Raw genomic sequence first — 11,889 nt, 5'->3', positions numbered from 1 at the left:
ATGCTGCGCTGCCTGTGTGTGTGTAGTCAACCAGACGTTGGCGTTGCCATGGTGAACCAGCCAGGCTGTGTTTAAGGTAGAGCTTGGAAGGGCAGATTGTATGGAGGATGCTGCGTTGCTATGGAGAACATAAGATGTGTGTTTAGAATGTGGCTTTGGTCACAGTGGGTCTGTCTGAGAGAGATGGAACAGAGGTTGTGTTTGAGGGAGAGTGCTGAGGAAACCGTTTAGCACAGGTAGCCCTGCTGATCTCAGCCTGTGACCAAACACAGCACATGCTGAGGGGACATACGTCCAGACACACACACACACAACTCCACCCACTATGCACTTTACCAGCATGCCCTCACTCACACAAGCTTGGGAATTGCTCAATGCTCTCCCACAATCACTCACTAATAGTTTGTGGGAGGGGGGATACAATCTCAAAGTTTAAACAATGTATTATGTTTATGGTAAAATACATACTTTGTTTTTGAGTAATTTGCAGAAATATCTATAAAGGCTCTGTATACAATACAACATCTGATTACAATTGCAAAACAAGTCATACATTTAAAACAATAGTGATAAATCATATGAAATATAAGTATTTACATTCCCACATCATTGTAAAGAAGTAGAGTCATTTAAATCAAGGATCAAGAATAAAACATTTCTTAGCTACATTCATGATATGTCAAGTCATGATATGTCAAGTCATGATATGATTCTATCCCTTTTTTAGAACATGTTCCACCATAATGTTCAGGTAGGATAAAAACAAAAAGCAATCAAAATCAAACTGGCTCTCCTTTTTGGCACTGCTGACCAAACCTTTCACTTAGCTCTATATACTGTAGTGCTCCTCTAACCTTCAAGTCCACTGAGCTGAGAGAAATACAACATGGTAAGCAGAGGCTGCATCCCAAATGGTACCCTATTCCCTTCATACTGCGCTACTTTTGATCAGGGCCCATAGGGCTCTGGTCAAAAGTAGTGCACTATACAGGAACTACGGATCCATTTGGGATGCACCCAGAGAGTCCTGCCAGTCAGATACAATAGAAAGGGATGACTGACTACTGGGCCCAGTTTTCCAAAAGTGTTCTAACCTGATAGGATTAAATACATAGAAATAGAATGACTAGAAGTCGATGATTCGTCTGTTCTATTCGTTCTATTTCTATGCATTTAATCCTATCCAATAGGTGAAATCCGGATAGATAACTTTTGAAAAACTGGGCCCTGATGATCACTACAAGGACACAGAGATACAGCTGCAGATGACAGAATAACACAACAGAATGACACTAAACTGAAGAACCTCACAAAGTAGAGCCATGAGACATGCACCTTATAGGGTGAGGGAGTTGTGGTTAGGCAGCTGTGAAGATCAGGGATGTACTGTAGCGGGGGGTAAACGCCTGTAAGCACCGTTAACACTTCTATTCATTTTGGGAATCATTTATGTACCTATTCCTAGGACAAATTAGCAATTTTTGCATTAGTGTTTATGTTACTTGCAGGCTAGAATCTTTGCCACCTTTTTACGACTACCTCCCTGGTAAACACATGTAAAACCACCTGGCCACAGCCTCTTACAGTAATATCATTATAGACTCCCCCTTCAATTTGAAATACACACCAACCAGGTCATTCCATATTACCACGTTACAGGAGAAGAATGCCAAAGGAGAGAGACTAAAAGGAAGGCAGTTGACTGGCTTCACGCCATGGGAGGGATGCTGTGCAGCCAGTCTAGTGGATAAGTTGTTGTTGTGACCATGGTAACATGTTTTTGGCAGTTCAGAGTGAAATCAGGGGTATCACATTTCCTTTGCCTTCAATTAGGTTGAAATGACAGGGAGCTTGTTTATCTTATACAAATCATAGCTAGCTCTGGCTGTAGAATAGAATCTACCCAGCTAAAACAAACTGCCACATAGATAGGTGAAATATGCCACATAGATAGGTGAAATATGTTTAGATTAGGAAGTGTTGGATGGATTCCTTGCACTGATGTGTCCATGCCAATGCGCACACACACACACACACACACACACACGCACACACACTCTCGTGTGCATGGACCAGAGGAGTCCCGCTGAGACGCAGCTGCAGCCAGCGTCACGCCATGGTGTACCCGTAACTCCCACAATGCAGTGCGACCAGCAGCCTGTCCCGCAGGACCTCCTGGCTGGGGTATTCTGGGAGTTTCATCATGTTGATGCTGTGGGAGGAGCATCATGGTCAATGTAGTATCTTGTGGTTCACTGCAGATTGATGGCATGTCATTATGTCTCATATCCAGCTGCTGTAGTATACAGTACAATGGTGATTTCTACCTGCCAAAGTATAGACCTACAGTGATGAGAACTACAGTACCTGTCCTTTCTATCCAACATGCAGAAACCCCTCCCTGTTTTTCCCTCTCCCTCTCCCCCTCTTCTATACCAGTGCACTAAAGCAACACACACACACACACACACACACACACGACTCCAGAGGCAAAGGAGTCAGAGGAACCATACTGCCCTCTAGTGCTTTTTCTGTCAGCATGCTGCTCTCTCTCATGTGTGAGTGACATGTGTGTGTGTATGGTCCTTACCAGGTGCTGGAGGTAGGCAGTAGGTTTGATGTGTATGGTACAGAGGCAATAGTGAACTTCTGTAAGCCACTACCTCCCATCAGAAAGGCAAAGCCACCATGAGGTACCCTGGAACTGACAGGGACATGAGAGAGGAATTAGACAGGACAGTTCTTATGAGGGAATTACTGTGAGAAACTCACCTGCCACACACACTATTAGAAATTCACCTGCCAGTGACAAACTGCAACAGTAGGACCCTCTCCTCTTGGGTAAGGCTTTCTACCACCTTCCAGAACCACTACAAGACAAGAGAATCCACATTAAACCAAATGAAAACCACTGTGAGATCAGAGAATCTGACAAGAGAATCAACTTTAAACCACTAAGCCAGCCTGGGAGGAGGTGTTAAGATCTCTGTAGGATCAGCCAAGCCTGTGGTACATCTCTCTGATTTGGAGGTGTTCCAGTAAAAAGGGTCCTCCTCTCTGATGAGGTGGTGTTACATTAAAAAGAGTCCTGCCTGGTGAGAGCTAACTCACCTGGATGACAGGTTCCTCCAGGTCATAGCCACTGGTGTATTCTGTGTTCCTGTGCCAGTCCTGCACATCGATCTCTGGCATCCCAGACAGCAACAGCTCCTACACACACACCCACACAGATACACACACCCACACAGACAGACACCCACACAGAGACAGACACGCACACAGACAGACAGACACGCACACACAGAGAGGTTAAATGGAGTAGTAGTCAGGACACATGGATCATACACAACAGACTTATAAAACATAACTTAATGCTTCTTCTGTTCAAAATCATGTTGTCAAAGACACAAGGGTGTTTTTCTAACGAAACTGAACACGGGTGGTCCAGTGGTAAACAGAGCTAAACTCTCCTCCCCACTGAGTCTGAGTGTTGTCAGCAGGCGTGCTGTGACTGCGTGACCGAGGCTTGTACCTGCACACACATGTCCAATAACACACGGCGGGCCAGATAATCGCCATGGTACCCTATCGATCCAGGGACATGGATTTTGCTGACACACACAGAAAAAAATCTGATCTGAGCCGGGCGATGGCGAGAGGCCTCAAGGTGACCCCAACATCCCATTGACACACACCGAGCCAGACAAGGTCAATCAATCCCTGCAGCAGACATCAGATCCCGCTAGGCGAGCAGGCGAGAGCAGAGGAGGAGAATAAAATATAATGGGCAAGAGGGGTTGAGAACAGAGAAAGAGAGGTGAGGAGAAGGGAGTTGAGGACAGTAGAGAGGAAAAGAGAGGAAGAGAGGAAAAGAGAGAGAGGAGAGGTGAAGGGAGTTGATGACAGTAGAGAGGAAAAGAGGAAAATAGGAAAAGAGAGAGGAGAGGTGAAGGAGAAGGGAGTTGATGACAGTAGAGAGGAAAAGAGAGAGAGAGGAGAGAGAGGACAGGTGAAGGAGAAGGGAGTTGATGACAGAGAGGAAAAAAGAGGAAAAGAGGACAATAGGAAAAGAGAGAGGAGAGGTGAAGGAGAAGGGAGTTGATGACACTAGAGAGGAAGAGAGGGAGAGAGGAGAGAGAGGACAGGTGAAGGAGAAGGGAGTTGATGACCGTAGAGAGGAAAAGAGAGAGAGAGGAGGGAGAGGACAGGTGAAGGAGAAGGGAGTTGATGACAGTAGAGAGGAAAGAGAGGAAGAGGAAAAGAGGAAAAGAGAGAGAGGAGAGGTGAAGGAGAAGGGAGTTGGTGACAGTAGAGAGGAAAAGAGGAAAAGAGAGAGGAGAGGTGAAGGAGAAGGGAGTTGATGACAGTAGAGAGGAAAAGAGAGAGAGAGGAGAGAGAGGACAGGTGAAGGAGAAGGGAGTTGATGACAGTAGAGAGGAAAAAAGAGGAAAAGAGGAAAATAGGAAAAGAGAGAGGAGAGGTGAAGGGAGTTGATGACAGTAGAGAGGAAGAGAGAGAGAGGAGAGAGAGGACAGGTGAAGGGAGTTGATGACAGTAGAGAGGAAAAGAGAGAGAGAGGAGGGAGAGGACAGGTGAAGGTGAAGGGAGTTGATGACAGTAGAGAGGAAGAGAGAGAGAGAGGAGAGAGAGGACAGGTGAAGGGAGTTGATGACAGTAGAGAGGAAAAGAGAGAGAGAGGAGGGAGAGGACAGGTGAAGGAGAAGGGAGTTGATGACAGTAGAGAGGAAAAGAGAGAGGAGAGAGAGGACAGGTGAAGGAGAAGTGAGTTGATGACAGTAGAGAGGAAAAGAGAGAGAGGAGAGGTGAAGGGAGTTGATGACACTAGAGAGGAAAAGAGAGGAAGAGGAGAGAGGACAGGTGAAGGAGAAGGGAGTTGATGACAGTAGAGGAAAAGAGAGAGAGAGGAGAGAGAGGACAGGTGAAGGAGAAGGGAGTTGATGACAGTAGAGAGAAAATAGAGGAAAATAGGAACAGAGAGAGGAGAGGTGAAGGAGAAGGGAGTTGACAGTAGAGAGGAAAAGAGGAAAAGAGGAAAAGAGAGAGAGAGGAGAGAGAGGACAGGTGAAGGAGAAGGGAGTTGATGACAGTAGAGAGGAAAAGAGAGGAAAATAGGAAAAGAGAGAGGAGAGGTGAAGGAGAAGGGAGTTGATGACAGTAGAGAGGAAAAGAGAGAGAGAGGAGAGAGAGGACAGGTGAAGGAGAAGGGAGTTGATGACAGTAGAGAGGAAAAGAGGAAAAGAGAGAGAGAGGAGAGAGAGGACGGGTGAAGGAGAAGGGAGTTGATGACACTAGAGAGGAACAGAGAGAGGACAGGTGAAGGAGAAGGGAGTTGATGACAGTAGAGAGAAAAAGAGAGAGGAGAGAGAGGACAGGTGAAGGAGAAGGGAGTTGATGACAGTAGAGAGGAAAAGAGAGAGGAGAGAGAGGACAGGTGAAGGAGAAGGGAGTTGATGACAGTAGAGAGGAAAAGAGAGAGAGGAGAGGTGAGGGGAGTTGATGACACTGGAGAGGAAAAGAGAGGAAGAGGAGAGAGGACAGGTGAGGGAGAAGGGAGTTGATGACAGTGGAGAGGAAAAGAGAGAGGAGAGAGAGGACAGGTGAAGGGAGTTGATGACAGTAGAGAGGAAAAGAGAGGAAAAGAGAGAGAGGAGAGGTGAAGGAGAAGGGAGTTGAGGACAGTAGAGGAAAAGAGAGAGAGGTGAAGGAGAAGGGAGTTTGAGGACAGTAGAGGGGAATAGAGAGAAAAAGAGAGAGAGGACAGGTGAAGGAGAAGGGAGTTGAGGACAGTAGAGGGGAATAGAGAGAAAAAGAGAGAGAGGAGAGGTAAAGTAGAAGGGAGGAAAAGCAAGGACACTAACCAATTCATATTCATCAAAGAGCTGGATGAGGGAGGGGGGAATGAAGGTGTGGAACCCGTGCAGGAAAGCATTTATCTGGGGTTGGATGGCTCGAGTCATCCTCAACTCTGTTACCAACTGGACATACTCTGCCTGAGTGAGAGAGAGAGAGAGAGAGAGAGAGAGAGAAGAGAGAGGTTTATATATAGGGAACATTCACTACGTAGAGTCTGGTTGATCTTTGGGCAGCCCTCTAACGCCGTCTCGTTTCACTGGCTTCTTCCTTACAGAACATGACCACCTGCAGGCCAGCTGTACACATCATATACACATGACATAGTAATCATATAAGATCATAAGTGTTAGAGAATACAGGGGGCGCAGTCTACATCACAACTTCCTTCTGCTTGGCCTGTCAATCATCTGCTATTCTCACCTAGTTGATGATGAGAGCAACAACAAAATGCTAGTGGTTAGGAGTTTCAGATCCTCCTTCTGTGATAGGCTGGCTCACCTTGTTGTCCTGGGTGACAATGATGCTAGTCCCACCAGGTTTGAGTGGCACCTCCTCCATGGCGCCGAACACATCTGTTTCCACAGAGAAGGTGAGCTCCAGTCCCAGGTCGCTGATGTCGTTGTCCAGGATCCACTGCAGATTCTTGGCATACTCTGGATCGATGGACGACACATCCTGGTAGTTCACTGGGATGCCTGGACACACAGACAGCACCCATACCGTTACAACCCTGTAGCGTCACTGTAATATCCCTGTAAAAACACTAACAACTCTATTATAACCCAGCTACAAATGTAACAACCTGCTCAAACAGAGGATACACCCTGGTAGTTCACTGGGATTCCTGAACGCACATTACATCATGTTAACAACCCACTGTAGAACGTGTGTGTGTGTTACCCAGTATGTGTTTGTAGAAGGAGCGGGTGAAGTAGATGTTGACCAGCTGACGGTGGTAAAGAGCCAACCCCAGGATCTGACCCGCAAACCGGAAGTAGTTCAGGTGATCAGGGTTCACTGACGAGTTACTGTTGGGCTGGAACGTGGTGCCTGTGAGAGAGAGAGACACACACACACACACACACAAATAAATACCAGTCAAGCTTTGATCTTCTTACCCACCCATCTTGAATAAGTACTTGTATTCTGATGCGAGAAAGGAAAACATTTCACAGTCACAATACACAGCTAGGCTCGGCATACAGACGTATAATTAACCAACAAAGTATTTGGATCATGATGCAAGGTAACATTTTTTTTTAACAGTGAGGTAAGAAAATACACCCTCGACTACAGTTTTTAAAAAACACAGTTTACACAAACAACATCTCATCAGCCAATCGAAAGGTGTCTCACCGTCCGCTGACTGGGTGAAGAGGCCGTAGTCTGCATTGATGATCTCATTGGACAGGACGTCAAACCACTCCCTCACCACGCCCTGGCCCTGGAACACAAAGGTCACAGGTCAACTAAAGGTCCACTGAAAAATGAACATGTACTAAAATGGGACCCTATGTCCTGTATAGTACACTAATAAAGTGTTGCTAGGACTAAGTGTGGGTCCATTTGAGATTGTGACCTATTCCCTTTCCATTTTGGGAACTATTCCATTGTTTCCATTGCCCTAGGCAAGTTCAATCAAGAGTTCCTAAACTAAAGTATTTTAAAAGAAAATAAATACTATTTGAACCTAGGTCAGATGATAATACCCACCATTCCTTCCTCTCCATGGAATCGTACGGCGATGCCCTGTTTGAGCTTTTCATTGGTCGATTTGGAGACCATCGCACAGCTACTGCTAAATATGGACTCTGACAGAAAAGAGAAAGAAACATATTGAGAAAGAGAGACACACTAACACATTACTGGGTGGAGTTTAAGACATTTGGGGATGAAGGATGGTCAGTGGGGTTAGCTGTACATGAAGGATGGTCAGTGGGGTTAGCTGTACATGAAGGATGGTCAGTGGGGTTAGCTATACATGAAGGATGGTCAGTGGGATTAGCTATACATGAAGGATGGTCAGTGGGATTAGCTATACATGAAGGATGGTCAGTGGGATTAGCTGTACATGAAGGATGGTCAGTGGGGTTAGCTGTACATGAAGGATGGTCAGTGGGATTAGCTGTACATGAAGGATGGTCAGTGGGATTAGCTGTACATGAAGGATGGTCAGTGGGATTAGCTGTACATGAAGGATGGTCAGTGGGATTAGCTGTACATGAAGGATGGTCAGTGGGGTTAGCTATACATGAAGGATGGTCAGTGGGGTTAGCTATACATGAAGGATGGTCAGTGGGGTTATCTGTACAGGAAGGGTTATACTGTATGAAGGATGGTCAGTGGGGTTAGCTGTACATGAAGGATGGTCAGTGGGGTTAGCTATACATGAAGGATGGTCAGTGGGATTAGCTATACATGAAGGATGGTCAGTGGGATTAGCTATACATGAAGGATGGTCAGTGGGATTAGCTGTACATGAAGGATGGTCAGTGGGGTTAGCTGTACATGAAGGATGGTCAGTGGGATTAGCTGTACATGAAGGATGGTCAGTGGGATTAGCTGTACATGAAGGATGGTCAGTGGGATTAGCTGTACATGAAGGATGGTCAGTGGGGTTAGCTATACATGAAGGATGGTCAGTGGGGTTAGCTATACATGAAGGATGGTCAGTGGGGTTATCTGTACAGGAAGGGTTATACTGTATGAAGGATGGTCAGTGGGGTTAGCTGTACATGAAGGATGGTCAGTGGGGTTAGCTATACATGAAGGATGGTCAGTGGGGTTAGCTGTACAGGAAGGATGGGTTATACTGTATGAAGGATGGTCAGTGGGGTAAGCTGTACATGAAGGATGGTCAGTGGGGTTAGCTGTACATGAAGGATGGGTTATACTGTATGAAGGATGGTCAGTGGGGTTAGCTGTACATGAAGGATGGTCAGTGGGGTTAGCTGTACATGAAGGATGGGTTATACTGTATGAAGGATGGTCAGTGGGGTTAGCTATACATGAAGGATGGTCAGTGGGGTTATCTGTACAGGAAGGGTTATACTGTATGAAGGATGGTCAGTGGGGTTAGCTGTACATGAAGGATGGTCAGTGGGGTTAGCTATACATGAAGGATGGTCAGTGGGATTAGCTATACATGAAGGATGGTCAGTGGGATTAGCTATACATGAAGGATGGTCAGTGGGATTAGCTGTACATGAAGGATGGTCAGTGGGGTTAGCTGTACATGAAGGATGGTCAGTGGGATTAGCTGTACATGAAGGATGGTCAGTGGGATTAGCTGTACATGAAGGATGGTCAGTGGGATTAGCTGTACATGAAGGATGGTCAGTGGGGTTAGCTATACATGAAGGATGGTCAGTGGGGTTAGCTATACATGAAGGATGGTCAGTGGGGTTATCTGTACAGGAAGGGTTATACTGTATGAAGGATGGTCAGTGGGGTTAGCTGTACATGAAGGATGGTCAGTGGGGTTAGCTATACATGAAGGATGGTCAGTGGGGTTAGCTGTACAGGAAGGATGGGTTATACTGTATGAAGGATGGTCAGTGGGGTAAGCTGTACATGAAGGATGGTCAGTGGGGTTAGCTGTACATGAAGGATGGGTTATACTGTATGAAGGATGGTCAGTGGGGTTAGCTGTACATGAAGGATGGTCAGTGGGGTTAGCTGTACATGAAGGATGGGTTATACTGTATGAAGGATGGTCAATGGGGTTAGCTGTACAGGACAGGTTATACTGTATGAAGGATGGTCAGTGGGGTTAGCTGTACATGAAGGATGGTCAGTGAGGTTAGCTGTACAGGACAGGTTATACTGTATGAATGATGGTCAGTGGGGTTAGCTGTACATGAAGGATGGATTATGCTGTCTGAAGGATGATCAGTGGGGTTAGCTGTACAGGACAGGTTATACTGTATGAAGGACGGTCAGTGGGGTTAGCTGTACATGAAGGATGGTTTATACTGTATGAAGGATGGTCAGTGGGGTTAGCTGTACATGAAGGATGGTCAGTGGGGTTAGCTGTACATGAAGGATGGTCAGTGGGGTTAGCTGTACATGAAGAATGGGTTTATACTGTATGAAGGATGGTCAGTGGGGTTAGCTGTACATGGATGGTTTATACTGTATGAAGGATGGTCAGTGGGGGTTAGCTGTACATGAAGGATGGGTTATACTGTATGAAGGATGGTCAGTGGGGTTAGCTGTACAGGAAGGGTTATACTGTATGAAGGATGATCAGTGAGGTTAGCTGTACAGGAAGGGTTATACTGTATGAAGGATGATCAGTGGGGTTAGCTAAACATGAAGGATGGTTATACTGTATGAAGGATGGTCAGTGGGGTTAGCTGTACATGAAGGATGGGTTATACTGTATGAAGGGTGGTCAGTGGGGTTAGCTGTACATGAAGGATGGTCAGTGAGGTTAGCTGTACATGAAGGATGGGCTATACTGTATGAAGGATGGTCAGTGGGGTTAGCTGTACATGAAGGATGGGTTATACTGTATGAAGGATGGTCAGTGGGGTTAGCTAAACATGAAGGATGGTTATACTGTATGAAGGATGGTCAGTGGGGTTAGCTGTACATGAAGGATGGTCAGTGTGGTTAGCTGTACAGGAACGATGGGTTATACTGTATGAAGGATGGTCAGTGGGGTTAGCTGTACATGAAGGATGGTCAGTGAGGTTAGCTGTACATGAAGGGTGGGGTTATACTGTATGAAGGATGGTCAGTGGGGTTAGCTGTACATGAAGGATGGTCAGTGGGGTTAGCTGTACATGAAGTATGGGTTATACTGTATGAAGGATGGTCAGTGGGGTTAGCTGTACATGAAGGATGGGTTATACTGTATGAAGGATGGTCATTGGGGTTAGCTGTACATGAAGTATGGGTTATACTGTATGAAGGATGGTCAGTGGGGTTAGCTGTACAGGAACTATGGGTTATACTGTATGAAGGATGGTCATTGGGGTTAGCTGTACAAGAACTATAGGTTATACTGTATGAAGGATGGTCAGTGGGGTTAGCTGTACATGAAGGATGGGTTATACTGTATGAAGGGTGGTCAGTGGGGTTAGCTGTACATGAAGGATGGGTTATACTGTATGAAGGAGAGTCAGTGGGGTTTAGCTGTACATGAAGGATGGTCAGTGGGGTTAGCTGTACATGAAGGATGGTCAGTGGGGTTAGCTGTACATGAAGGATGGGTTATACTGTATGAAGGGTGGGTCAGTGGGGGCTTGGTACCTCTGTGGATTAGCAGGATGTCGTTCTCGTTGACAGGTCGATGGACCATGTCTGAGTCTGGCTGTCCTGCCAATAGGTGCTCATAGAACCACTCACAGCGCTCCTTGAAGGGCTGCGAGGGTAACAAACAATAACACTTCACTTACAGCCTGCAGGCATAGTGCATTATGATGCAGTTATAATGTATTACAAGACTTCATAGGATAATAATAAAACGTTATAAAGCCTAACTAAATACCAGCCACAGGACTTTCCAAAACTCATTATCTCTCTATACACTTAAATCTGAGACGGTGTCTAAACCAATGGTTCTAAAGCCTCAAGTGTTGAAATACAGTGTCTGAAAAATGCAGAGAGGGAAGAGTGGCATTTATATTTGCATAATATTTCAATGTCCTTTGTTCTCTATGAGAGATGAGCTGGGAGAGACAAAGTGAGAGACAGAGCGCGAGAGAGATTTTCCCCTGGGGCTCCTGTGCATACTGAGAGGGAGATGTGGAGATGGAATAGTCTTCTTCAGGTTAAAATCTGTAATTAAAACGAGGGGCTCTTGTTCCCAGGTGGGATATAATCCAGAGGTAACGAGGCTTGGCACGCCGTCCACCGCTCAAATATGAATAGTGAGGAGTGAGAGTGGAACACTACACACAACTTAGAACAGGCACTTAAAATTTATGAAGCTGTATAAAAAGGAATTTAAGACAAGTGTTATCGCCATGGCAATAACGTTGTTAAATGATCCTGCCTGGAAGACAC

The 11,889-nt window shown here is 45.8% G+C and overlaps 1 protein-coding gene across 3 annotated transcripts in view; it reads right to left on the bottom strand.

Annotated features, from left to right (window-relative positions):
* Positions 1-425: 425 nt before the first annotated feature.
* hace1 (HECT domain and ankyrin repeat containing E3 ubiquitin protein ligase 1) overlaps positions 426-11,889 on the bottom strand; it is a 34,365-nt gene continuing 22,901 nt past the window's right edge. For all 3 annotated transcript variants that reach the window (XM_031787420.1, XM_031787413.1, XM_031787424.1), the window contains exons 15-24: positions 11,134-11,245; positions 7,588-7,685; positions 7,231-7,318; positions 6,775-6,924; positions 6,373-6,569; positions 5,880-6,011; positions 3,112-3,210; positions 2,800-2,870; positions 2,591-2,704; positions 426-2,212 (exon numbers count right to left, since the gene is read on the bottom strand). In XM_031787420.1, coding sequence (XP_031643280.1) covers positions 2,110-2,212; positions 2,591-2,704; positions 2,800-2,870; positions 3,112-3,210; positions 5,880-6,011; positions 6,373-6,569; positions 6,775-6,924; positions 7,231-7,318; positions 7,588-7,685; positions 11,134-11,245 — 1,164 coding nt within the window. In that variant the 3' untranslated portion in view covers positions 426-2,109. The remainder of the gene's footprint in view (positions 2,213-2,590; positions 2,705-2,799; positions 2,871-3,111; positions 3,211-5,879; positions 6,012-6,372; positions 6,570-6,774; positions 6,925-7,230; positions 7,319-7,587; positions 7,686-11,133; positions 11,246-11,889) is intronic.

This window comes from Oncorhynchus kisutch, linkage group LG2 (assembly GCF_002021735.2).
Source record: "Oncorhynchus kisutch isolate 150728-3 linkage group LG2, Okis_V2, whole genome shotgun sequence".
In the NCBI taxonomy this organism is placed as follows: Eukaryota; Metazoa; Chordata; class Actinopteri; order Salmoniformes; family Salmonidae; genus Oncorhynchus; species Oncorhynchus kisutch.
Note: the sequence above shows the minus strand (reverse complement) of the source record. Positions and strands in the feature narration are given on the sequence as shown.